The sequence below is a fragment of the Panulirus ornatus genome, chromosome 5 (genome assembly GCF_036320965.1).
Source record: "Panulirus ornatus isolate Po-2019 chromosome 5, ASM3632096v1, whole genome shotgun sequence".
NCBI lineage: Eukaryota > Metazoa > Arthropoda > Malacostraca > Decapoda > Palinuridae > Panulirus > Panulirus ornatus.
This window is the reverse complement of record NC_092228.1, coordinates 1,895,077-1,922,979: the sequence shown is the minus strand read 5'-3', so window position 1 is coordinate 1,922,979 and position 27,903 is coordinate 1,895,077. Positions and strand designations below refer to the sequence as shown.

The 27,903-nt window shown below is 43.6% G+C and overlaps 1 protein-coding gene across 3 annotated transcripts in view; it reads right to left on the bottom strand.

Moving 5' to 3' along the window:
- Positions 1-303: 303 nt before the first annotated feature.
- The window catches only part of LOC139747109 (uncharacterized), a 180,103-nt gene continuing 152,503 nt past the window's right edge, over positions 304-27,903 (bottom strand). For all 3 annotated transcript variants that reach the window (XM_071658941.1, XM_071658952.1, XM_071658962.1), the window contains 2 exons: positions 7,181-7,429; positions 304-6,318 (listed from right to left, as the gene is read on the bottom strand). In XM_071658941.1, the coding sequence (XP_071515042.1) occupies positions 5,283-6,318; positions 7,181-7,429 (1,285 nt within the window). In that variant the 3' untranslated portion in view covers positions 304-5,282. The remainder of the gene's footprint in view (positions 6,319-7,180; positions 7,430-27,903) is intronic.

The following is a 27,903-nucleotide window of genomic DNA, read 5'->3' as shown; positions in this document are numbered from 1 at the left end:
ATGGTACAGCCTTTCAGCACAATGGTATGACCCTTGGGTATAATGTAATGGTCATAATCTATCTTTAGGTAAGATTAATAATCAGGCCATCCTGCTCAAGGCATTAGGTGGTTTCTATTAACCTGAAGCTACCAGCAACAACCTCTCCTCTGTCACTTACTTTACTACCTATATTGTAAACACTTCAATTTTTAGAATATATGAAGTTCTCAAGACTTCATTTCAGATTAAGAAGATATGCAAAAGAAAGCTTCATTCCCTACTTGCATACTTCTTATAACTACAGAGAAAAATAAAAACAACTTGTCAATCTTCTTGGAAAATCCTTTATTCAAAGAGTATATCACATATTTTTGGTGCTACTACAACACAGTGGTGATCACGTGACGAACTGGACCAATCACAAAGAGTTTCCAATCATTAGTTAAACAATTCAAATGGCATAGGGTTCAACTTATTAATTTTTTACTCCTTTTAACAGTGTAAACTTGATTTTAAGTTCATCTATACTGACATATGTGATTATGGTTGTGACACATCAATCTGCTCTAACATGAATTCAAAATTTTCTATATTTTCCAAATAATTCATACTGGAGATTTAAAACTCATGAGCTCATTTTGCCAACTCGTCTCGTCCCAGAAAAAAATTACAGAAAAGCTTTGCAACATTTTTGGAGAAGTTTTGCACAATACTTTATGAGAATTTGTATAATCCTAACACTGAGACTCAAAAAAATTCTGAAAAGAATTATTGTTTTCAGACATCAGGTCACCTTTCAAGAGTCTCGTACAGTTTCACTGAAGCCCAGTAAAGCTTTTTCTTCATATGAAAAAGCCTTCATTAGCCACAAAAAGCTTTGCTCGACACAAAATAAAACAGGGTTCAATCACATGCTGAATACATAACTCATGATCAGATGCACTTATGGAAAATATGTCAGACATACATACACACAGAAATGAACACACATCCTTGCATACATTCAGACATACATAAATAAAGGTAAACCTCTGAAGGTATGAAATAAAGTTAACATCATTAAAGAGTAAATTTTCATCAAACAACCAAAGACGATTGAGAACCTGGTACAGTTTATGTATAATACAATCAAATATGAAAATAAAATACCACGCTAATAAAATAAATAACTGAATGCACTTGCTTCGTGCTAGATTACCATTCAGCAAGGAAAGCATTTTTGACAAAATCTAAAACCAAAATGAAGCAACTACATTATCTTCTAAGCATGATGAAAGCTTCAGGCTATGACATCTTGGTTTCCAATCATCTTTGCCTCTCCGGTGAACTAAGGAGTAGCATTAAGGCAATTGCACCACTCACGACAGTAAAACAAGAAACAAAATATCCATAATATGGGTTTTTTGTCTGTCCACATTCTACTGGCTGGAAAAGATAGCATAATTCTATTCATCCTCAACCACTTTGGAGCACTAGATGTAGAGCATCCTTTACTGACAGTAATAGCTATACTTTTTATCCATGTATCCATTACAGATGATAATTTCATTTTGTATCCATTACATACATTGGCAATTATCTTAAATCCACTACACAATAATAACTGCATCTTGTATCCATTACAGGCAATAACAGCTATTTAGCATTCATTAAAGAAAACTGCTGGTATCCATCCTTGGTGAAAACATCCATGGCTGTAGCTGAATGACAGAAAATACCTTGTTTGTTCATATTACATAGAGGTACCTTCGCTTGCATCTCTATTCACTGTATATATCTGCATCTGTATATGTTCTAAATGTAAAAACCTACACTAAGTATAGAGACTTAATTTAGTTCTGTTCATAATCTTGAAACATCTAATTGTGTCAGCAACAGAATCAAAAAGTATAGCACGTAAGAAACTCATCTGTATAACAAGAAGTAGAGATAGTTCAAGGATAATTGGGGAGATAGGGACATGCCAAGGTAATATATTCAAACCTCAAGTCCTCTTATATCTATATATATGCAGTACAGTCTGTCTCTTTGGATGAATCTGGATCAAAGGTTGTTACATCAGATGCAACTAACACTTGTACTCCCCTCAAAGCTCATTGTATACATGTAAGTGATTACTGAAAAGTTTCACTAATATCCTGAAAGGTTGCCAAAAACCTTGTTACAACTCGCACTTTTCTTCTCTGGGCTTTCCATTTATTCTCAAACAAAATTATTATATTGTATCTAACTGCAATATAACAGTAACGGATCATGTTGGGCCACAGGGAAGACAACTGAAACTGTTCAATAACTACTTCCATATATAAAATGAGCTTTGGAGAATATTCAGATTTCAGTTATAGCTGATGAAATAGCCTATGATCCAACTTAAAGAGGTGGATTTTGTACAACACATATACAAATATAAAGGGGTGTGAGATCTGAATGTCGGACTGTTAAGTCCGGATCTCCCTCTATCCAGTCTTCCCTCTAATGAGCATCCCTTGAAATATTCCCTAACTTCTTGTTATGCAGTTGAGCTTGTTATGCATGACACTTCTTAATACTATTACAGTTTTAACTTTTCATGTAGACTCTAAGATATGATATCCAATCTCAGTGGGCACCTTTGTTAATAAACATTCTAGATTTGGATATTTATTAAGTATACTCCTTAAAGGTTAAAGAGTATGTCAATATAATCAAGTTAAGATGTGGACATCTACATAACAGTCCATTTCAGATCTGAATACAAATGTCTGTACTCACATTAAACACAGACAATTAAGAATGCAGCTATTTTGGATCAAAAGCCATTCTAGAAGTTGATTTGAATATATAATTCAATATTCCTTATATGTAACAAATGTATTGGACATAATAAATGGCAGGAACCTCTATCAAGGTTCAGTACATATACCTGAAAGATGATTTGTAATAATGAATTTACAACTGTAGAGGAAATAGACAGTAGAGTTTAGTCAATACAGTATTTTGATTTTGTTTGATTATGTACTGAAGCTACCCATGTTATCTCTTAATTATTCATTTTCTAAGGCAATGTTGCTGAATGTATGCTTTTCTTTGTTAATACTAAATAAATATCCAAATCAACCCAAAACTCATCTCAGGTGAACAGTTCTACAAAAATGCCAAATGACTATGCAAATGCTGAATAAAGAGCCTCAAACTGCTTGTGGCTGCTCCTATCGTCAAAGCTCAGCAGCAAAACATTTCAGCTCTAATGGATTAGACAGACAAATGAAAAGGCATCTCTCTGCACACTGAAATCACTCAAATTAAGAAATTTTTTTTGTGATTATAAGTAGAGTTATCATATATATACATTACATCCTTTCTACCCTTGGTTATATGGTGTAAGAAATAATGCAGTTTGTATGTGATGTTGTAAGGAGATGCAATGGGTATTTGATACTTTTTTGAAGTTAGATCCCAGACATCAGGTGTTGGGGACATTTAAGAGACAGTGTATACTGTTGTGTACATTCAAGAGGCATTGTTTTCAGTTTTGCAAAATACAATTAATTTTCTGATCCAAACAAAATAAATCACACTGTTTCCAACTCATGACCTCTGATGATAGCAACAGTAGCAGCAACTCTGTCTTTTCTTAGCTTGAGTATTCTAAGTTTGAGCAACCTATGTAGTATACGTTTCTCAGTAATTGGCATGGCAACTGCAAATGAAGCAATGAAAAAAAATACTAGTTTTTACACAAGGGCAGCATCTGTGAACAGCTTGTTCTTACATGCAGTTAAGTTAGATCAGGTAAGGTTGGGTTAACACACTGATATTGATATAGCTATTGTGTTTTCAATACTTCATAAACAATTTGATTCTTTTCTCTTTTTTTAAACAAAGCATCTCATACTTAAACAACTTAATTAAAAGTGATTGAATCACTTAAGTCCATAGGTATTCACCTGTTTGCTAAGTACACAATTTGAAAGTACCATACCTCAATTAAATGCTATGCCACAAATTACACAAACTAATGAGATGGGAACACTGAATGTATTGCCCAGTAAAGTCAAATGTGTTTCAGAATATAATTGACAGGATAGAGGAATCTCCCAGCAAGTGGTGACCCTTTCAACAAATTTAACATTTCATTTTGCTTATCCAACTATTTTCTTCAGCTCAAGGGACTGAGTTGCCTTCCTTACAAAAATCTTTACCCCACACTGACTATAACACTAAGATTTAATCCAGACTGCTACTTTCTGACAGAGAAAAATTATACTGTTGTGTTTATCACATAATATGGAAATGATAATCTAATGTTACAGTGCATTTAAAAAGTTATGAATTCTGAAATATAAACTGGAATATTCTCATTTTGCCATACTGGTAAAGAGGATGAATTTTATAGCCACTAAGCACTGATTCAATTACACAAATCAGTGTCATGAGGGTGCCTTTTGCAGATTCCCTGCAGCAGATGTGACACTACAAGTATAGAGGTGTCACAGCTGGCCTTTTGTAAACCCTTGAGCATGAAAGCATAACCGCTGGGCAGGATGACCTGGCCTTTGATGGCATCGTGCCCAAGGGTTCTCCCACAGTGATCAAGTGTCATAAAGTTGTCTCCATGAGTACTGCTGTCATGCTCAAGAGTAGATATGTTATGCTCAAGAGGTTAATGATGCCTGCTGCTATTCTTCCCCAGGCCAGGATGCAGTCATTCCCAACTAGCACTATACATTATATACATAACCACCTTGTATCATCAATCATAGCAAATCCATAGGAACCTAAGAACTAATAGCGCACTTAAACCTAACTGAGGAGAGGGTGTATGAAGTCTGTTCCCATGTGTGTGTGTGATTTCTAGATGTATGTTAAAGGGAAAGAGTTTTTCACTCGTGTTTCTGTGTGTGTGTGTCTGTGTGCGTGATTACTAATCAAGTGTTACAGGGGAAGAGAGTTCTGCACTCATGTTGCCCCGTCTTTTAACCTTGTATGCATGTACCATTTCTTTACTCCTGTGCTCATGTGCATGTACCCACACACATGTGAGTGCATGGTTGAATTATCTCCATCTTAATGACTTCAATTTTCAACAAGTCTATTTACAAAAATGTTCAGAGAACTACAGGGAAATTTTCTTGGACAAAACATGACCCAAAGGAGGGAGGGAAACTCTGATGGTCTCAGAGTTATATCAACTGTAGTCTTCAGTGGTTCACACAGGTCGTTACTATTTGTGGTATGGTGTTGTGTAGTATGTGTCATGGTGGTGGTGCAGCTTAAAGAAATGAAGGTACCGAGTATGAGAAGCTGGGTCAGGGAGTTAGTTAGCCCCATACTATACAAGCAGGTCTGCCTCTGATACTGTCCAGCCTGAAGGTCTGGCCCTGGGGGCATGGGCCCTGCAGGAAGTGCTGATAGCACTGGCCATCAGCCTCCCAGTAATTTCCCGTCATGTTGGCATCACAGTCACAGGCCAGGCGACCTGTGCCAGGATCCTCAACCACCAACTGGCCTTCAGGACATGGCCCAGCAGTCAATCGCTCGTAGCAGGTCTTGGATTCATCATCCAGCACGTGGGAGGTGAAGCAATTACACTCTGTCTGGCCAGATGTCTGATTGAAGCTGAAATACATGCCATCAGGACAGGGTCCAATAGAGTGCTGCTCATAGCAGGAACCATCCTCTTGCCAGTAGTAGGGTGTCCACTCCTTACGGCAATGGCAACCGGGGATGCCAGTGTTGGAGTCCAGATAGAATAGCTGGCCAGCTGCGCAAGGGCCACGAGAGTACTGACGGTAGCATCGCTGATCAGGTGTCCAGTAGAACCAGTTGTCGAAGCGTGTGCAGTGCGTCTTGCGCTCACAAACAGCAATGCCTGGCTGAGAGAACACAAGCCAGTCTCCCAGTTGGCAGGGTCCTCGAGAGTATGGCTCAAAGCAGTGACCATCAGCTGTGGTCACGTTCCCAGGCAGACATTTACACTCTGTCTTGAGAGTGTCAAGGTTCCGCAGGTAACAATTGATGCCATCGCATGCAGTCTGGTCACAGGGCCCAGCAGTGTTCAGAGGGTAGCATGAACCGTCATCCTCAAGCATGTATCCATCACGACACTCACACACGGGCTCCAGCGTTCGGTAGTCGAACTTGAGGAGGTGGCCCTTGGGGCAGGGGCCCTGCTCATACAGTGGATAGCAGTGACCATTAGAGCGGAAGTAGTGCATGATGAGCTCTGGAGAGCAGGAGCAGAAACCATCAGTGGAGGGTCCACGACCCATGAAGAGCTCCCCGACCTGGCACGGTCCCTGCGTGTACTCCTGGTAGCAAGCCCCATCTGTCCACCTGGCCCAAAACCCTGGACACCTGCAACACAGGACTAGTCAGACATCTATCATGTATCATCATACACTATCATATATCCATATTATAACACAAAGATGCATGTGCATTACACATCACTATGCACAAAATCTGTAAGACGAAGCTAAACATACAATTTAGAATACACTGTATTAACTAGTACAGAATATCTGCAATGGAATATTTTCAATATTTGCACACTTTTTTATTATAAAACAAGGTCAATAGTCAATAACTTTCAGTCAGCTGTGTCTTATGAATCAACAATACATTCACAACAGCACTCATACCCAAACGAAGTAGTATACCTGTGTCTGACAACATTTACCAGCTCAATTTTGCGTTTTCATCGTTTTGGTCATTCATACATTAGTCTTAATATTTCCAAGTTCTCTATAGATCATCTAACAGTAGCTACATATACTACGTTTCCTGATGATGAGCTCAACATGCATAAACTATGTTTAGTTATTGTCTACCTAGTCCATGCCTTCTGTCTTTGGCCTCCCAGTCTATTTCATGACAAAAATCGATTATGACGATATATAAGTGGGGATAAAAACCAGCCCTGTAAGACTCCGCTCTGACGATGGAATTCCTTCACATGCACACACAAGACAGCAGCACCATCCATGAAGCCTGAGTAACCTAACTAGTTCTAGCTCGGGGGCAGCTACACAACCACCAACCCACAATAATAATCAGAGATAACCACTGACGTCAGAAATATCATACGTATAACGTGAGAGCTTCCTGAAGTGTGTTACCCACGCCTACATGACCCGAACATTGTCTTTATATGTTGTAACCTTAACAGCCCGCTGATGGGGAAGAAACCTTGACATCAAACATGACCCATACTGACCGACACTCCGCATGACCCGTCTCGTTAGCTGCCAGCTGTTGACCCTGACCACAAGGACCCCGTGTGAACTCCGGGTAGCAGAGCCCTGTGGTGGGCCAGTAAACATGGTAGTCGGCACACACGCAGTCCTGCTTCCCGTCCACCACCACAGCTTCGAATCCCTCTGGGCAGGGCTTGAGTTGCCGCTCCCTGGCAGGCACTGCCTCCAGCCCCGTCCAGGCCAGCACCAGTATCACCAGTGACAACATCCTGGAAAAAAGATGATTTGTTTTAGTTACAGTTGCCAACCGTCATGCTACATCCAAGGTCAAAAATGGTACACGAGTTGATGTGTTATTTCCTCAGAAAATAAAAGATATCTGAAGGAAGATGGGTGGTGGTGTGACTTCAGGGTTAGGTCAAAGGTCAGACCATCATACCCAGCACCTCAACATTCAGGTGTCTGTAAGTCATAGACACACATGGCAATATCTCAGTACCCAACTACATTGTACTCTACCTACTGTGTGGAACAACACATGAGAAGGAATATGGAAGAAAATATGATGAATGAGACAGACAAAGAGGAAGTGGATGGCTACATGAATGTGAGGGACAGTTTGAAAATCGGGCACCATCGGTGGTGGAGGGAGTGCTGTTACTCTTGTATAAAAAAAAAAAACTGTAAACGGTGTGCCATTACTGTTGTAACTGTTTGCTAAACTTCAACAGACATGTCTAACTCGAGGACATGTTTGCTACCATGCAAAACACATTACTCGGTTATTTTCTACAAGTTGTCGTCACCTCTGGTTAATGGTCGGGAGAAAGATGATGGAAGCAAACACGACTCTGTTATAATTTCCATGAATTCTTCTTGACTGGGACGAGGCAAGGGTCCCGGTCATGTGAGTCACTCCTGGAGGAAGAGGAGGAGGAAGAGGAGGCTGCTGCCCAGACAAGATGCCTCAAGCTAGACTTTCACCCAGGGAACGCCTTCCCCCCCAACCCCCTCCACGTCCGTCCAGCAGTAGGAGCAACACCTGGAGAAATTCTCCGCCATTCATCTGTAATTCTCGACTCGTTACCCTGCGGATGGTTCCTTGATCTGGTTCCTCAGGTGGTAGTAAAGGTGCTAGGCAAGAGGAGCGTCTAACTCCTTCCTCCAGCATCTCTGTTCTGTGTCACCACAGGCCGGCACTGTGCGCTTTCATATGTGTCGACCAGCAGTGCCAGGGATGTGCTGTATGTGTCGACCAGCAGTGCCAGGGATGTGCTGTATGTGTCGACCAGCAGTGCCAGGGATGTGCTGTATGTGTCGACCAGCAGTGCCAGGGATGTGCTGTATGTGTCGACCAGCAGTGCCAGAGAGGTACTGGAGGACTCCATCTGTCAGCCCCCTACACTGTTCCCCTTCTGTCACTGTGGCACTCGCCTGTTTCCTTGTTTGTTCTCATGATGGTGTTCGTCTGTCTGTCGTGGAGGAAACACTCTTCTGTCTACTCTGTCATGTCCAGTTCCTCTCCTGTCTGCTACACACACACACGTCCACCGGGACCCGCCACTCACACTGCCCCACACACTCCTCGTCTTCCCGAGTTCCCTCGATGCTAACTCTTGCTGTGATCATGAAGCGTCCTGCTGCTGCTGCTGTTCTTGTGCCATCATGAAGTTCATGTTTCCCCGGCAGGGTCGGTGTGTTGAGGGTGGGTAGGGCGGGCACCTGTCAGGCTGGCCAACGCTGGGGCACCACACCACTGCCCACCACAGATACCAGCAGGTTCTCTGTATGTCATCTTTACTATGGACATAGAGGGAAAAACAATCACAAATAAACGTAGTTTTCTTATATTAAGATGTTAACGCTGTTCTCGTCTCGTGATGGACATGTTGTGGTACCTGGCAAAACTCCAAGCATAAGTAGTGGTACCTGGCAACTCTCCGGGAACTCCCCTCAGATATTTCCCACATTTTTTCTTTACTGTAACAAGACCGGCTTCCTGGGGCAATTCCTCTTGTTAAGAATGGTTACAACTATTGTAAAATTTTCCTTAAACAGTCTGGACTTTACAGATCAACGTCCTCTTCTGTTCACAAAGAACAATAATTATGTAAACCAGAGGAAATTACTATAAAATATCCTGAGGTACTTGGTAGAAACAACACAGATCATTACACACACACACACACACACAGAGTGTGTACACTTATATCACCAGACACACTGGAGCTGATAATTTCGTCTGAGCTTGGCTCACGTGTGTACACTGTCATGACCCAGACTGCATCTGCTCCTCGCTACCCTTCTGTAGGGAATATTGGCACAATGAGCCAGTGTACTGTGTACACGGCACCATGAGCCAGTGTACTGTGTACATGGTACCATGAGCCAGAGTCCTGTGTACATGGTACCATGAGCCAGTGTACTGTGTACATGGTACCATGAGCCAGTGTACTGTGTACATGGTACCATGAGCCAGTGTACTGTGTACATGGTACCATGAGCCAGTGTACTGTGTACATGGCACAATGAGCCAGCTGCATGCACCAAAATGTTGGCAACGCGATCCAGTTTCATTTGGAATGTTCTCACCATGTACCAATTTCATATAAAATATTTGCATCACGAAAGTTTCAAGTCAAATATTCACAAAACGAATCACTTTCTGATGGATCATGTAATTCCTCTCATGCTGACATACACAACTGAACCTATGACTGACGAACCGCATGAATCACCTAATCCACAATCTAATCACATGATTAATCCTTAAACCAAGTGATTTACTGACCTAACTGGTGCCGTCCGCTACATAATGCTAATCTTAGGTGGCTTACTAATGTTTTACCTGAGCCATAACCTTCCTAAACCGTTCATAAAACCCGGTACGTACCGTCACACATGTCGGACCCCGGTACGTACCGTCACACATGTCGGACCCCGGTACGTACCGTCACACATGTCGGACCCCGGTACGTACCGTCACACATGTCGGACCCCGGTACGTACCGTCACGCATGTCGGACCCCGGTACGTACCGTCACACATGTCGGACCCCGGTACGCACCGTCACACAGGGGACCCCGGTACGTACCGTCACACATGTCGGACCCCGGTACGTACCGTCACACATGTCGGACCCCGGTACGTACCGTCACACATGTCGGACCCCGGTACGTACCGTCACACATGTCGGACCCCGGTACGTACCGTCACACATGTCGGACCCCGATACGTACCGTCACACAGGGGGCCCCGGTACGTACCGTCACACATGTCGGACCCCGGTACGTACCGTCACACAGGGGACCCCGGTACGTACCGTCACACATGTCGGACCCCGGTACGTACCGTCACACAGGGGGCCCCGGTACGTACCGTCACACATGTCGGACCCCGGTACGTACCGTCACACAGGGGACCCCGGTACGTACCGTCACACATGTCGGACCCCGGTACGTACCGTCACACAGGGGGCCCCGGTACGTACCGTCACACATGTCGGACCCCGGTACGTACCGTCACACATGTCGGACCCCGGTACGTACCGTCACACATGTCGGACCCCGGTACGTACCGTCACACATGTCGGACCCCGGTACGTACCGTCACACAGGGGACCCCGGTACGTACCGTCACACATGTCGGACCCCGGTACGTACCGTCACACAGGGGACCCCGGTACGTACCGTCACACATGTCGGACCCCGGTACGTACCGTCACACATGTCAGACACCGGTACGTACCGTCACACAGGGGACCCCGGTACGTACCGTCACACAGGGGACCCCGGTACGTACCGTCACACAGGGGACCCCGGTACGTACCGTCACACATGTCGGACCCCGGTACGTACCGTCACACATGTCAGACACCGGTACGTACCGTCACACAGGGGACCCCGGTACGTACCGTCACACAGGGGACCCCGGTACGTACCGTCACAGGGGACCCCGGTACGTACCGTCACACAGGGGACCCCGGTATATACCGTCATAACAGTCCTATCCCGGCTCCTAAAGCCGTCGTTAGCGACCATCCTGACCTGAACTGACCAGTGGGCCAGCAGGCACCCCGCACACCGTCAAGCCTCTGACCAGCCGAGGAAGACAGGTTTTTTTCAAGTCGTCCTCCAGGATGAGCCAGATGACCCCCGAGCGTGTGTGACTCAGGCCCCAAGGACTTCGATGGTGTGTGTGTGTGTGTGTGTGTGTGTGTGTGTGTGTGTGTGTGTGTGTGTGTGTGTGTGGTCCTGGAAGATGTATGATATGGTCCTGGGTGGGTAGAGGGGTGATGCAGGAAGAAGTTCGCCAAGCGTGCATGTGAGGTAAGGTCTTTCTGGCCTTGTGTGTCATGCATGACAATCATCGAGGATGTCTTCAGAGGATGGCTTTCACTACCACGTCCAGGGCTGAGTCTGCAGGATATTACTCTCCTTCGTCAGGTCTTGTTGAGACGTGTCCTGCAGACGAAAACCCACAGTGTGAGGCAAGGACACGCAGCTGGGAGGCAAGCTAAGCATCAACCCCATCACCAGTCACACACAGTATACAACTGCAGTATCAGAGTTGTCGTGAAATGCTAAAATGGGCATTTCTCTCCCTCGCCCGAGTCTTGCGCCACGTACCAAGCGCGTCTGTGTCGCCATATCCAGCGCCACCTGACTTGAGGACATCGCTGGTCTCTCAAAGGCAGGAGGGGAGCCACTCAGTGGGGGTGTCACTGGACGACCGGGGAGTGAAAGGGGGACGTCCAGTGACGACCGGTGAGTGGCAGGTGGTGTGTGGCCGGCCACTGTGTTACTCCTGTCACTTCCTCCTGCATCAGGGGAACCCATGGCGGACCCGGCCAGGGATGAGAGCCAGAGGGGCAGGGGGTGAGAGCCCCATGTAATGAAGAGGAACCACAAGTCATGGGTCTGTGCCTGCTGGAGGGAGGAGGACGACGACAATGTTCACACATCAACGACGGTCGTGTCCGTGACGCAGCGACCCGGGCACCACGCCAGCCACCACACGAACGGAACACACCGCCTGAGGGAGGCCTCAGCAGCCCAACACATGACCCGCTGGCCAGGGGGCGCCCACCAGGACCTGGGGCGATGGTAGGCTAGGGGCAGGTGAGGTATGTTCAGGCTGCAGGGGCGGGTCCATGTGTAGTGACCTGTTGCAGATAAACCTTGTTAATAAACCATCAGGTCGGTCTGTCATCTGGCCTTCCCACGTGCCCTCCTGTAACAGATAACCTCGTCATACACCGCCAGGTCTTGTGTTGCCTGTCTCTCCTCCTTCATGTAGGACGTGGAATCTACCACACCTCCGTGTGTTCCCTCCCTCGTTTTTCCCCTATACCCGGGTCGGGTGATCATCGCCTCCTACACCTAACCATGTGGGACACAATAACATCTTTTCACTTTGGTGCAGGTCGTCTGCTGTGGGGCCAGGTCACCAGTGACCCCACACACACACACTAGCCACGCCCTCCTAACCCAATCAACGCGGAAAAATATTAACCCGGGAAAGTGTGTGACCTCGCGCGACACCGCTCACATACCCTTGACCTCGTCGTCCAGTACACTACCCTCAATCGAGAGTACACACCACCACACTCCCGGGTCCATAATGGCTGAGGTGGTCGCCCACATGGTGTCCACCATCCCGCCCTGCGCAGCCAGCCTGACACCCAGCTAACACCACACCTTGTGGCACGGCGACACTTGACGACACGCAGGTGTATCTGGAGCGGCGCGTGTGACCCCCGACGTGCGCAGATGCGGATTCTGAATGTGACGTCACATTGGGCCGGGGGGGGGGGGGGAGAACCTTGGCACAACAGGGCCACAGTGGTTGCCCGCTGTGGCTCCTGCGACACCCAGTGACGTCACAGGGCCCGGGGGCGCTTGGCTAGGTGGGTACGGAACCTTGGGCACCCGGGAGGTTGTGGGTGCCTACTGTCACTCATACAACACTGTGACGTCACACTCTCTAGACTCTCCTCCTAACGAAAAGAAATACACATCAAATAATAATAATAATAATAATAATAATAATAATAATAATAATGATAATAATAATAATAATAATAATAATAAAAATAATAATAATAATAATAATAATAATAATAATAATAATAATAATAATAATAAAAATGATAATAATAATAATAATAATAATAATAATAATAATAATAATAATAATAATAATAATAATAATAATAAAAATAATAATAATAAAAATAACAATAATAATAATAATAATAATAATAATAATAATAATAATAATAACAGCAACAACACGAGACCTGGAAAGCGTAGGACAGGAATTAACGAGACCACACAACCCCAGCTGACAACCACAACAGGGATGCTCACGAACGCCTCACCCTCGAAAACCATCAGCTTCGGACAACGTCATCACTGTGACCAACTTCAGCAACTACCACGTGAGCCACGTTCAGATATGGCTGAAGTTAGGGGTCGTGGTGCCAACCCGTCTGATCACCGTAACTCAGAGTCGCCTATGTGTACCACCCTACATTACTGACGGGAAACTAAATGATTCGTAACACCACTGTGGAAGATTGTTACAAAGCGGAGCAGCGTTACTCACGGTAACACTCGCTGAAAAGGAAGGATAGCCAGATGGGGTGATGCTTCCGTTACCTAACCTAACCTAACCTAACCAAACCTTAACTAACCTAACCAAACCTTAACTAACCTAACCAAACCTGACTTGACCTAACCTAAACATTTCTGGACCAAAATTCCAGTCGTGCTTGACGGAACTTTAATAAAGAGATCGAGAAGATCAGGAAGAGGAGAGAGTGATGATAATATGTTGTAAGCTGCTCCTTGTAACACTTGTTGTATGTACCCCTGCAGTGCACCACAGATACTGGGCAGGAAATAAATGTCTGGAAACATTGGAAAATACCACAAACATCTGCCATAAACTTTAGGCCCACACCAGCTGTGGCTCTTGTGTTATCTACCTGTTTACGTGCTGTGATCAACAACCCTATAACCTGGCAAGTATAAGCTGCAGGTCGTAATGTTACTGCAAATGGTGGACAGATCAGATCTCTCTATATATAGTACGGTATCTCCCGAGTGTGCGACACAAGTATGTGTTGATTTAGGGTCTAGCTAGCTATCTAATTGTTCAGTGACGTTACCTTGTTGCACAACAGCTTCTCAACTCAGTGTGTTGTTTCTCTGCCTCTGTTCTACTGCTATTACTCCACTTCTGCTCTCAAGTCACAAGTTATTAAAGTAGGCAACGCAAACGGTCCACCATCTGTCTCCCACAACTGTTGTGTGAGCGCCAGCAACACTCGACAGTCCAGCATATTCAACATCTACATCTTTTCCTCCACATTTGGAGAGTTCGGCAACTCTTGACATTATTTCCCCCGTGTTCCTATAGCTCGCTGCATATAATCTGAAAATCTGGAGACAATCTTTAAGTTCCTTCAACCAGGTTGCCTCAGCGACCCGTCCCTTTACTTTACTGTAATACAGCGGGATAAAGCGTGTGACTTACTAATGACTGAGCACTGTATACATTAATCCAGGAGGAGTCAAAGGTCATCCAGTATTTATGGTTTACACCCAACAAACACCCGTTCGAACTGGCCTTTTTCCTGTCCCATAATGGACGATATACTGAAGCAGTTCGTAACACAGAGAACGTATCGAAACATTTAGGTTCATGTTGAGTATAAAGTCAACACATTTGGATAACCTTATGATAAAATCAGAATTATTATTAACACGTGAAGACATCTGCTAGCACGATACCCATTTTCTGTTACATATCCTCACCGGTGTACACGATCAAGACACGAAACTCACGCAATTCTGATTGTCTAAAATAATAACACCAGCCAACTTGTGGGTCAGCAGTGCTAACATGCCCAAGTGGTCCAGCTAGACTGCTCTCTGACGACAACTTTTTATTTAGGCTGAACTGCTGCTCATTATGTTCGTGAGAACCACAACCCATCAGGTTTGTAACAGGTCAACACCCCCCCCCCCCCGGTCTTGACGGGGGAGAACAAGAATTCACAGTTGGAAGAATGTGAGATCAACAAGTCCAGATCTGGGAGACAAGATTGCCTCCCAGGCAGCCACTGAGAAACTATATTTCATTCATCAATTAGATTTGTGGGGCGGGGTAGCGCCAGGAATGGATGAATGCAAGCAAGTATGAATATGTGCGTGTGTATATATGTATATGTCTGTGTATGTGTATGTATATGTTGATATGTATATGTATGTATATATGCGTGTATGGGCATTTATGTATATATATATATATATATATATATATATATATATATATATATATATATATATATATATATATATATGTGTGTGTGTGTGTGTGTGTGTGTGTGTGTGTGTTACAGGATGGTCAATAAAACTAACACGACAGAAATCAATCAACAACAGGTCTTGTGAATTTTCCAGTTGTTTAGAGACATGAACATGTGACCTGCGGGAACCATTACTGTACCCGTAACCACTTGTTAGTCATTATGAAGACAGACGAAGACATACTTGACTGACGAAGACATCTTGACTGACGAAGACATCTTGACTGACGAAGACATCTTGACTGACGAAGACATCTTGACTGACACCTGTACAACCACCTCACTCTCGGCTCCCACAACAAAACGTCAACAATTAAAAAGAAAACCTTTTCTGACACCCTGTAGTCTGTAGTTACCTACACTGCTCGCATGAAAAACCAAAATCACTAAGAGTATACATTCATGCTTCGATACATTAAATGAATTCACGAATTAGTTACTGAGGCGATCAACGGATAAGAATAATGGCTGGCGAACCTGTCTGTAGCGACATCAAGCCCGCGCAGCGAGAAACACCAGAACCAGTCAGCTGGCTCAAACTGACGTGGCCGAGAATAACTTGTTTTGCCTAATTGTTAAGTTAAGCTGGGTCAGGTCAGGTCAGATGAACGTTTGTTCGTGTGGAAGATAAATCATTATGCCCCTGGCCCCAACTGTATCTAGGAGACAAGACGCTTTTAAGTTGGGGAAACTTGCAAAAAAAAAAAAAAAAAGTATCGAAGAAGAAACAGCCTAGTGTGGCTGAGCTGGGAGGGGCATCATGGCTACCACGATCTCCTACCTTCCCCAGCAGTGCTCCGCTGCGCAGTGTGTGTGTGTGTGTGTGTGTGATCATACTGCACCACACGGTTGGCAAACATTACAACCAGTTTCATTCTAGCGGGAAATTTCAACAGTTGGTAATACGCTTAGGCAATAAGATTTGCTGGAATAAAAAAATTTATTATAATGATTGCAAAGTGCGTTCACCTACGTGAGAAACCTGTTCATGTAATATATATATATATATATATATATATATATATATATATATATATATATATATATATATATATATATATATATGACAATGTTTCTTATATTAATCCATATTTTACAGCATATCTCATGTGGTCACCTGTGCGAATCCTTCTGACAATCATTCGTTCACACCAAACTGAATCTAACATATCGTTGACGTTAAAAGTTATCAACATTAACATAACGTAAATATCAAGAGAAATATTGGACACGGGATAAAATAAAGATGATAATAATGAGAGAAATGTCCAATAATGACATACCACGTGACAACCTATATATTATGAGTATCGACACCTTCACAGGGTTAGTCTTGAACATAATATAATTCATATATTATGTTATATATAATTCATATATTACGTTATATATAATTCATTTATTGCGTTATATACAACTGAGGCACGTTTCTACCACATAACCTACAACAGATCTGTGGGAAGGACATTATGACGAGACCACACACTATCACCTCCAGCGACGCACACGAAGCTAAACTGAAAGATACGGAAAGTTAGACACATATACAAAACGCAAAAGGGATAGAGGACTCCAGGCTAGGAAACACTCCCCTACATGAGCATCATACTTGGGGGGAGAGAGAGAGAGAGAGAGAGAGAGAGAGAGAGAGAGAGAGAGAGAGAGAGAGAGAGAGAGAGAGAGAGAGAGAAAATGTCTCTACTTGTAATGACTGGCAAGACAGGGAATAACTGGGAAACAAGAATGAGCAGTTATAACTACACAAAGTTTAACAATAACATTTACGATCTGCAGTCACGCTAAAACGCGTAATTAAAACATAAAATCTAATTCTAACATACAACCTAATTCAAAATCTATGACATGGCCTCATGAGGGTAATTGAAGGGTAAATACACGACACATAAGGATCTACTATGTACTTCATAAGTTCGATCATGTAGTAACTTCTTAATAAACTGTTGTGAAGATTTGACCAACTTGTTCTTAATGTGTACGTAACATGTGCTGTACCAGCTCTGGTGTTAGTGAGTGTGTAAAACAGAGGAAAGGTGTCAAAAAAGTCGTTTTTCTGAAACAAAATTTGAATATTTCAGTAAATAACACAACGATCAAGCACAAAAATAGATCTAAATCATGGATTGTAAACCAACCTCATCAGGTTATCAATATGAAGAAAACATATCGCTGACCACAATATATGATGGTAAACATCAAGAAAAACCGAACAGATTAAGTATATACTGATATTACATAAATATTAACCTCATTTCGAAATGTATTTCACAGAACAATACAATACTGGAAATGATAATAATATGCGAGGTGAGGATGAAGGTTGTGAGGTCAATCTTCTTTTGGTAACAGGTTGGGTCAAACACCAACACACACACGGAGGTCGCTCATAACCCAGCCCCTCCCTCCCTCCCTGGTGCTGGTCCCAGCTGGTAACCTTCCAGTCCTGGAAAGTAATAATACCAGAGGGATGTACCTGCTGCTGGCCTCACTGGTCGAGGTATTACCTTCGTCTCCTGCTGGTCCACACCTGCTGATGCTCGTCTGTCTTCTACAATGAATCCCAAACTGAACTGCAGGTTTTAAGGTATGGTGGATGCCCGATCTCTCTCTCTCTCTCTCTCTCTCTCTCTCTCTCTCTCTCTCTCTCTCTCTCTCTCTCTCCTCGCCCAAAAGGCATTCTCCATTTTTTTCTGTTCCCTCTACCAAATAAACACTATGCAGTCTTATTGATAAGTATATAAAGTTTCTTAAGCTTTAATCTTCCATAGAATCATGCCTTAACACTGTGCCTCTCTTCGTATTAAGTCTGTATATCAAGTAGTAGCCCAACACATCATGATGTAAGCCAACACATTCTCCAGGAACGGCCCGTTAACCCTAGCCATGTATGCTCCCGCTTCACTGCCACACCATAGCAGACATCCGGTGGCAAATACCACGACCATCATCATGATCTGTGACCCCACAACCTTGACGAGGTAACACACACACAATTGTGTAATGTCTCCCTTAATTATGTATCTCCTTTTATCACCCAACTACTCAATTATCCAGCGGTAATTAGGGTACATTGTAATTACTCATGAGCCAATTCGAATACCAACACGTATTTCTAATGCTTAATTAATCTCACGTCGTCAGGGTCGCTTTTGTTCTTTGCTGGTTTTCAAGGTATTGCTTGAAGGAGGACCTCAAGGAAGTATGTAAGATATATGATATACAATAGATATACACAAGATTTTTATATGGAAAATATAAACTTAACAGTTGGGTGCACTGCAGGACTACTACCCCGCCCAGGATTCGAGCCCATGCATACAATATGGTCGGTTAAAGTAACCACTACACCACGAGGGCCTGTCAACTACCCTTGAAAGTCTCCCTAACGTCTGAAGAATGACCTCATCATAATGACCCTTGACCACCAGAGATCATGACAGGATCCGTGTGAGTGCGCACGACTGCTTACAAAGTCCAAGCAGTCGTGATCTAGGGTCGTACCGTCGTAGTGAAGGGTCGTACCGTCGTGGTGAAGGGTCGTACCGTCGTGGTGAAGGGTCGTACCGTCGTGGTGAAGGGTCGTTCTCGAGTGTAGTCGATGTATTACAGGACGCATCATGATGAACCTCATCCTGGGTAACTCGTTACAGCACACTGTATCCACATGCATGATAATCACAGCCAAACCCACGTACACTCATGGAATGATCATGTCCTCATTATGTGTGTGTCGACCTCATACATGAGGATTACGGTGAGGGACGAGCCGGGGACCTGTCTGTACATGACCAAGAGGTTGTCACAGGTGAGTTGGCACTCCTCAATAGCCGAGTGGAGGTAGGTTATGCAAACATTCCTCCGGTAATTCTGTTAAATGATTTCGCATACGAGTCCCCCACAGTGAATGGCAAGGCGGGCGTGGGAGGGGGCGTGGGCGTGCGCTCAAGGGTGAATAGGATATAAAATTTACTGTGAACTTAAACAATTATTTCTGCATAATATGTTATCGTACAGTAACCGTCCACTACTACACTACCTCACAGTACACCTCATCTGTAACGCCCTGATGTCATACTTACAATACAAGACTTGTCACAATTATCTCTAACAGAATATAAAAGTTTCATTTTCTGGTTCTGAAGTTTTCTTTTATCAAACTGTTCTGAAGTTTTCTTTTATCATAAATTATACAAATCATCAACACATGCGCTGGAGTTACTAGAAATGAAAGAATTATGTTTTGACAGATATTTCCACTCAGAGAACGCCAGGTTTAAGCATCAATAATCAGTACAAATATGTGACCTCACACCAGGGTGGAAGACGTACAATACTTCATCATACAAGACATGAAATTCTCTCAGAGAAACGCGTCGTTATTCACGTTAATATTTCATCCATAATACAAAATGCCACGAAAAATAGTCTTACTTGACTCACATACAATTCATATATCTAATTCTAAAGTCATTGACATTACTACCACCTGATCACCGAACATCTAAACTATCTAAACCATCATGAGACATAACAACCAATCAAACTTTCTCAATAAATAATAAAAATCTATAAAAAAAAAAACTCTAGAAACTGGCTCAAACTCTGAGTCACTAGAACTAGTTAACATACTGCTGGCCAAACTCCTGAACAGCAACTAAACTGCTATGGAAACTACTGTGAACAACTATTACTACCACTGACACTACTGGCAAGTTGTTAACCTAACCTGAGACGTTATCAAACTGCGGTGGAAACTACGTCGTCACAATGACACTCCAACTAATTAACAGTTATTATACTGCCGGTGAAGCTCTCTCCTCCTGTGTCTACCACTCTGAGAAAAGTAACGTGTGTGTGTGTGTGTGTGTGTGTGTGTGTGTGTTCCAAGGTATACATAATGGAGCCAACATGGCCGCCAGCACGGGAGGTGTCAGGGTCCGCCAACTCGACGCCAAATTTGGGACATGCCGATCCCCCCCCCACACCCAGCCACCTCCCTCACCATTACCCGCGAACCATTGAGGGTTGGGGAGGAGGTCACCTCGAGGTCAAGGTGGAAGAAATAGGAGATCAGACACCTTGTTCTGTGGTACATCATATAGTATATGAGAACAAAAACAGGTAATAACTTTCATATATATATATATATATATATATATATATATATATATATATATATATATATATATATATATATATATATATATATATATTTCAATTAGTAGTTTTCCTTTTTTCCTCTTCCACTTCGTTTTCCTTCTTACTTGCAGTCAATATCTCGACCCTTCTCAATTTATATACAAATGTTCAACATATATAAAGAATACATCTCGCTCATTTATCATGAATATATTTTTCATCATACAAACATTGTGGATAATAATAGACAAATTCTACAATATAAAAAATTTAAGGACATTTACTATTACCGAACTTTTATGTTTTTTTCAGGGGAAAGAAAAATGGTAATTGGTGTGTGGTATTTGTGTCATAACAAGATCTATACATAAAATCAAGTCTATACAATTAAACCAATGAATATATTTTTCATCATACAAACATTGTGGATAATAATAGACAAATTCTACAATATAAAAAATTTAAGGACATTTACTATTACCGAACTTTTATGTTTTTTTCAGGGGAAAGAAAAATGGTAATTGGTGTGTGGTATTTGTGTTCATAACAAGATCTATACATAAAATCAAGTCTAGTACAATTAAACCAGGTCAAGCTAACACAGCTCTTGTGTCTGCTTGTAACCTGACCAGCTGCAAGAATGGTTACGTTAACATGGAGGAGACAAACGACGGAAGCAGCAGTTACGTCGTTAACACAGGAGACGTAATCGTGTGTTGTGTGGGACTTAAGATGGGTCAGCAATGACGTCATTTCAAAGTGTTCGGATGTGTGTTTTTCCTGTATGAATAAATATTTGTGTTAATATTTGTGTCGATATTTGCCTTGCTAATATTCACAGAAGTGGTCCCTTACGTCTAAGAGAGAGTTTGTGTTTATATGGTTAGTTTTACTTTTGTTAATATATATATATATATATATATATATATATATATATATATATATATATATATATATATTCTTTTTTTTTGTTTTGTTTTTTAAACTATTCGCCATTTCCCGCGTTAGCGAGGTAGCGTTAAGAACAGAGGACTGGGCCATTGAGGGAATATCCTCACCTGGCCCCCTTCTCTGTTCCTTCTTTTGGAAAATTAAAAAAAATTGAGAGGGGAGGATTTCCAGCCCCCCGCTCCCATATATATATATATATATATATATATATATATATATATATATGTTTCCTTAAAGGTGCAATTATGATAAAAGATATATTTTGGTAGGGAATACTGATACAAGACACACACCTCCCGTCTACAGTATGACCAGCCACACAAACCTTCTACTGTCACTGGTAACACATCATGAGTCAGCAAAGTCTTCCTTCATGCATATCATTATCTCACGATCTAATCTTCACTTCAATACATCCATTCTCTTTTTCACGTTTATTCAAGTAACGTTTGTGGAGAAGAGTTACGTTACGTGCGTGATATGTTGTCCCCTCACGTCTCGTTACCTGCTGCTGCTGCCGGGAACATGGCTAACGTTATGACCCAGGCTCAGGTCAAAGGTCAAGTCGTCGTACCCTGGTGTCGTACCGTCGTGCTCAACGGTTGCCCCCGCCCCCCCACCTGGTGAGTCCCCCCCACACGACTCGTGCTCACACTCACGAAAAACTTGAGTCCGTTCTGTCACACTCCCCCCAACCCCCACCCCCCCTCCATAACCCAGGACGGTGTTGACAACTTACATGACCACAAGGCCTGACCTGACCTCGAGTGGTCTCTCCCTCAGTTCGTGTATGGCATTTTGTCTCGTTCGTGTTCTCTTAACCATGTGTATATGTACTAGGTCAATACTCGGAGGGCCCTACACACGCACGCAAGCACACACACACACACACACACACACACACACACACCAGGGTAAGCCAGGTACACAGTTCATCGACCAGTCCAGAAGGGGAAAATCAATACCTGGGTTGGGTGTGGGCTGACCAGAATTCGAACCCGGGCGGACCTGTGCATAATAAACCTTGATCATGGACGGTAACCAGTCCGCCATGGCGACCCGTGTGCGTGTGTACTGTACATGTGTACACGTGTACACCACCTGCTGGGTCTGGTGAGAGGGTCTGCATCATGGTCTTCCTGCCTGTTCGTACCCGCTGGCTGCCACCACAACACAACTCCCACAATTACGTTACCCACAAGCCTTTTTCTTCTGCTTCTTTACCGGTTATGGATGTTGATGGAAGCTTTATCTGAAACTGCGCAGCCATGTGGCGTGACCAGTGCGCACTCGGTAAACGCACCCTCTGCGCAGCTAACACGTGCACCCCCAGCGCAGTTGGATGAGTGAATGTTATAATATCAATTGTTACCACACGACTCTGCGTGGTAATGTTCTATATCGATTTTTCCAGTTTCAAAACCTCTTTGTCTTCCCTCTTCTGTAATTAAAACCTTCCGTCCGTGTTACAATTTCATAATCTTATACTCTCTCTCTCTCTTCCTCGTTCACTTTCTCTTCCTGTCACCTTCGCTAGCCATCACTTCTTCCGTCTGTTCTTCTTTATAACACTTCCTACACACCTTCTGCAAGTTTGTTTTTTCTCCCTTGCTTTCCCTCCTTCCCTCTCTCTCACCATAACGAACTCTACACACTCTCTCTCTCTCTCTCTCTCTCTCTCTCTCTCTCTCTCTCTCTCTCTCTCTCTCTCTCTGCCTCTCATTTCAATCTCTAATTCCTTCTCCACCCAGCTGAGAGAGAGAGAGAGAGAGAGAGAGAGAGAGAGAGAGAGAGAGAGAGAGAGAGAGAGAGAGAGAGAGAGAGAGAGAGAGTGTAGAGCCCCCACCCCTCACACCAGTCTCTGGAACATACCGCGACGCACGCCGAGTTCAAGGTGTGCGCGTGACGTCACATCCGACCGACGGACGTACGCTGATTGGATACAGAAATCCAATCTATGTGAACGTGATGCGGGCCAGATGGTGTGTGTGGCCTAGCCCTATCATCACCCGCGAGGATGAGAAGGTAAGCAACCATTATCTGATGTTCATATGAGATAATATATCTAAGACACTAGGGTATTATATATACATATATATATATATTATATATATATATATATATAATACCCTATATATATATATATATATATATATATATATATATATATATATATATATATATATATATATATATATATATATATATATATATATATATATATATATATATATATATATATATATTATCCCTGGGGATAGGGGATTAAGAATACTTCCCACGTATTCCCTGCGTGTCGTAGAAGGCGACTAAAAGGGGAGGGAGCGGGGGGCTGGAAATCCTCCCCTCTCGTTTTTTTTTTTTTTTTTTTTTTTTTTTTTTTTTCCCAAAAGAAGGAACAGAGGGGGCCAGGTGAGGATATTCCAAAAAAGGCCCAGTCCTCTGTTCTTAACGCTACCTCGCCAACGCGGGAAATGGCAAATAGTTTAAAAGAAAAGAAAAGAAATATATATATATATATATATATATATATATATATATATATTAGTTAATGGACCTCCTTGATGCCTTGATGTATCGGTTAGCGTCCCTGAGCGTGAGGCATTCAAAGGTCGAGCGCACAGGTTCCAGTCTTGGTTACGGCAGTCGGCCCACAGTCAACTAAGCTGTTCATCCATCCCTAATGGTTGATCGATAAAAATGGGTACCTAGCTCAGTGAGAGCGTGTAAGGTCTTAGAATCTACCATCTTCAAAACCTGCAGAAGGCGCTGAAGAGGTCTCGGGTGATGGTCATAACGTGATGTTTAACGGTCTTGACCAAACCCCAGCAGTTGATGACCCCACATGACCCAGCACCTGAACCTTCCTGGGACATCCCGGCTTGTGATCCTCCTCCTCCTGCTGCCTTCATGTGGAGGAGGGGACGATTTCCAGCCAACCCGGCTTCTGACCTCCTTAGTCGCCTTGTACGACGACACGCACGAGGTACGTAGCATGTCACCCCTTCCCCCAGGCAGTATCAACATATCAATAATAATAAACACAATAATAATAATAATAATAATAATAATAATAATAATAATAATAATAATAATAATAATAATGATAATATACACACAATCATATGAAACATATAAACAATCTACTAAGAACGTCATATTTCCCTGTAAGACAAGTAAACAAAAAAGTGACAGAAAATCGGTGCCCATGGTGGAGGAGGAGGAGGAGGAGGAGGCCCCCTCCCTCCCTCCCTCCCCCCAGGTTAATGACCGGCCGACCTGGTTCCAGTCCTTGTAATCAGTTGCCTCGATATAATCAAGATGGTTGGGATTAATGTCAGCGCCATCACTTCTATATATGTCGTCATCTAATGATTACGTGCGTGTTTACCCGGGTCATTCAACTTGACACGCTTTTGAAACTGATTCTAATTATAATTTCTATATTTCCTAAACTATGAACAAAAATGATTCGATCAGTCAACACATTATGGCCATTGTGGACCGGTCATCACATTACTCGGGGCCACTGTGGACCGGTCATCACATTACTCGGGGACACTGTGGACCGGTCATCACATTACTCGGTGCCACTGTGGACCGGTCATCACATTACTCGGGGCCACTGTGGACCGGTCATCACATTACTCGGGGCCACTGTGGACCGGTCATCACATTACTCGGGGACACTGTGGACCGGTCATCACATTACTCGGGGACACTGTGGACCGGTCACTACAGTCATGTGGACCGTCATCATTCCTTGGCCGACCAAGACTTGTGGAGGTCATCATGCGCTCAGTGTCATAATATTACCTCACTTGAGGCATCCTATATACTCGAACTGATCATATAGAAACAAAAATCTACGTTTTTCCTCCACGTACATCATAGTAAAGTCATACGCAGTCGTACACACGAAGGATCCTCGCTCCACACACACACACACACACCACCTAATGACATTTCTCTCATACACAATGCAGACTTTACATGAGGTATGAGGTACTGGTAGTGGCGGTGTGAGGTACTGGTAGTGGCGGTGCGAGGTATGAGGTACTGGTAGTGGCGGTGCGAGGTATGAGGTACTGGTAGTGGCGGTGTGAGGTACTGGTAGTGGCGGTGTGAGGTACTGGTAGTGGCGGTGTGAGGTACTGGTAGTGGCGGTGTGAGGGGAGAGGATGTGGTCAGGTCAAACATGATGGGGATGGCGGGTCAGGTGAGCCCGTCAACACTTAAAGCCGTTATGTAAGAGTGTTTGGGAGAGGCTGGGAGGGAGGGAGGGAGGGAGAATGAGAGGTGGGGTGTTTGGCTGGGGAGTAATAAGGGAGGAGGATGGGGGGTGGGGGGGTGAAGGTCAGAGGTCAACAACAGTCAGACATGAGAATGAACGTTATGTGACATCCTGGGCTGGGTGGGCCAGGGGGTAGGTACTCGTCCACCTGTGTGTGTGTGTGTGTGTGTGTGTGTGTGTGTTGTGTGTGTGTGTGTGTGTGTGATGTGTGTGTGTGTGAGTGTGTGTGTGTCAGGAGAGGGAGACGATGAACGACTTATAAGCCAGGTGGTGCAATCAAGAGGTGTTGGATTATGTGACTTCTCCTCCTGTATTAGATCCATACCAATTTTTTTTTTACATAAAAAAGTATGAAAAAAAGGAAAAATTATCCAGCCACATTTTGGAGGTCTGTATGCTTAAGGAAACTTACTAATTAATTTCTTCATCATCTTTTGTAACTTTCTACAAAAACGTGGTCATTGTTATATTGTTTGTAATAAAATGTAATCTTCAAAAATTCATTGCCCTTTCTTGTGTCGTTTTCGTTCTATGACAACGTTATACTTAACAAATTTCCTTCGAAGAAAACGTGATCTAATTTCATCATGAAAAACTTGAAACATTTTCTCTCTCAGAAAACGTACTTTTAGATTTGTGAACATTCTTGCACGTGGCAGAAATATAACAATGACTAACGTGTCACATGAATATTGGTTTTCGTAAAGTGACCACCCGCCTTACTCACACAGTTTCTGTGACGTCATTACAATGGCGGTACCCCGGCCGGGGGCGAGCAGTCTGGGGTCTTGTGTCCCTTCAAGTGTGGACCATTTCCTGACTGGTTAACAACAGGTATGGTCTCTGTGGCGTGGGCCAACCTGGTCGAACCTGCGTTTGGTCGACCATGGTCTATCGGCGGGCGACACACGACCTACCACACAGACACACAGACACACCCCGGTCCTTCATCAGCGGCGCCAGACACGTCACGTCCTCCTCCTCCTCCTCCCGGTCATCGCTTCATCACCCCATCTTGCCCTTCCGGCCTCCGGTGACCTGACCCTGACCTCGTGGAGGGGGGGAAAGCGTGAACCCTGGACGACCCCTCACCCCAGCCCGGGCCGGCTCCCACGACCTGCCTCACGACCAGTCACGTCACGGGCGAGGTGGGCGGTACCCAGTGATGTAGTACAGCGGAAGACAACGTGTCAGGACACCACGTGGTCTGTGACGAGATGTTCTGCGGTCTTAATCCAAACCCTGGCAGGGAAGAGGATAACAATGTGGAGGTGCTCCCCTGACCCACCTCTCCCTCCGGCTCAACTGCCGCCAGGGAACATCATTGAGAATGAGAAGAACCGCCATGTAGTGTGGAGAAGGTACACTGCCACGGAAGATCTACAGGAAAGTGTAAAATGTAAAATATACGAAATATCAACCTGGTTATATAAAATAAAGGAAATATAAACCTGGTTATATGAAATATAGGAAATATAATGAAATTCAACCTGGTTTAAAGAGGAGGAAAAATGACTCTGGGGACAGAGGTTGATGAGGCCTGGCAGTTGAGGAACCAGCCAGGTACCGAGTACAGGTTTTCTGTTGCAACGCTGACACACGCCTCTCCCCCTCACCCACAACAACAACAACAACAACAACAACAGTAGGTTGTTGATGCATCACCATCATCGCCTCTGGTGTTCCGCACACTGCCGTCGTGTGAAATAAATTTTAATCATGTATACGTCACACGTGAGAGTATCATGTATATGTAGTCATTATGTATCATGTATACGTCACACGTGAGAGTATTATGTATTTGTAATCATTATACACCACGTATATGTCAGACGTGAGAGTATTATGTATATGTAATCATTATACACCATGTATACGTCAGACGTGAGAGTATTATGTATATGTAATCATTATACACCATGTATATGTCAGACGTGAGAGTATTATGTATATGTAATCATTAT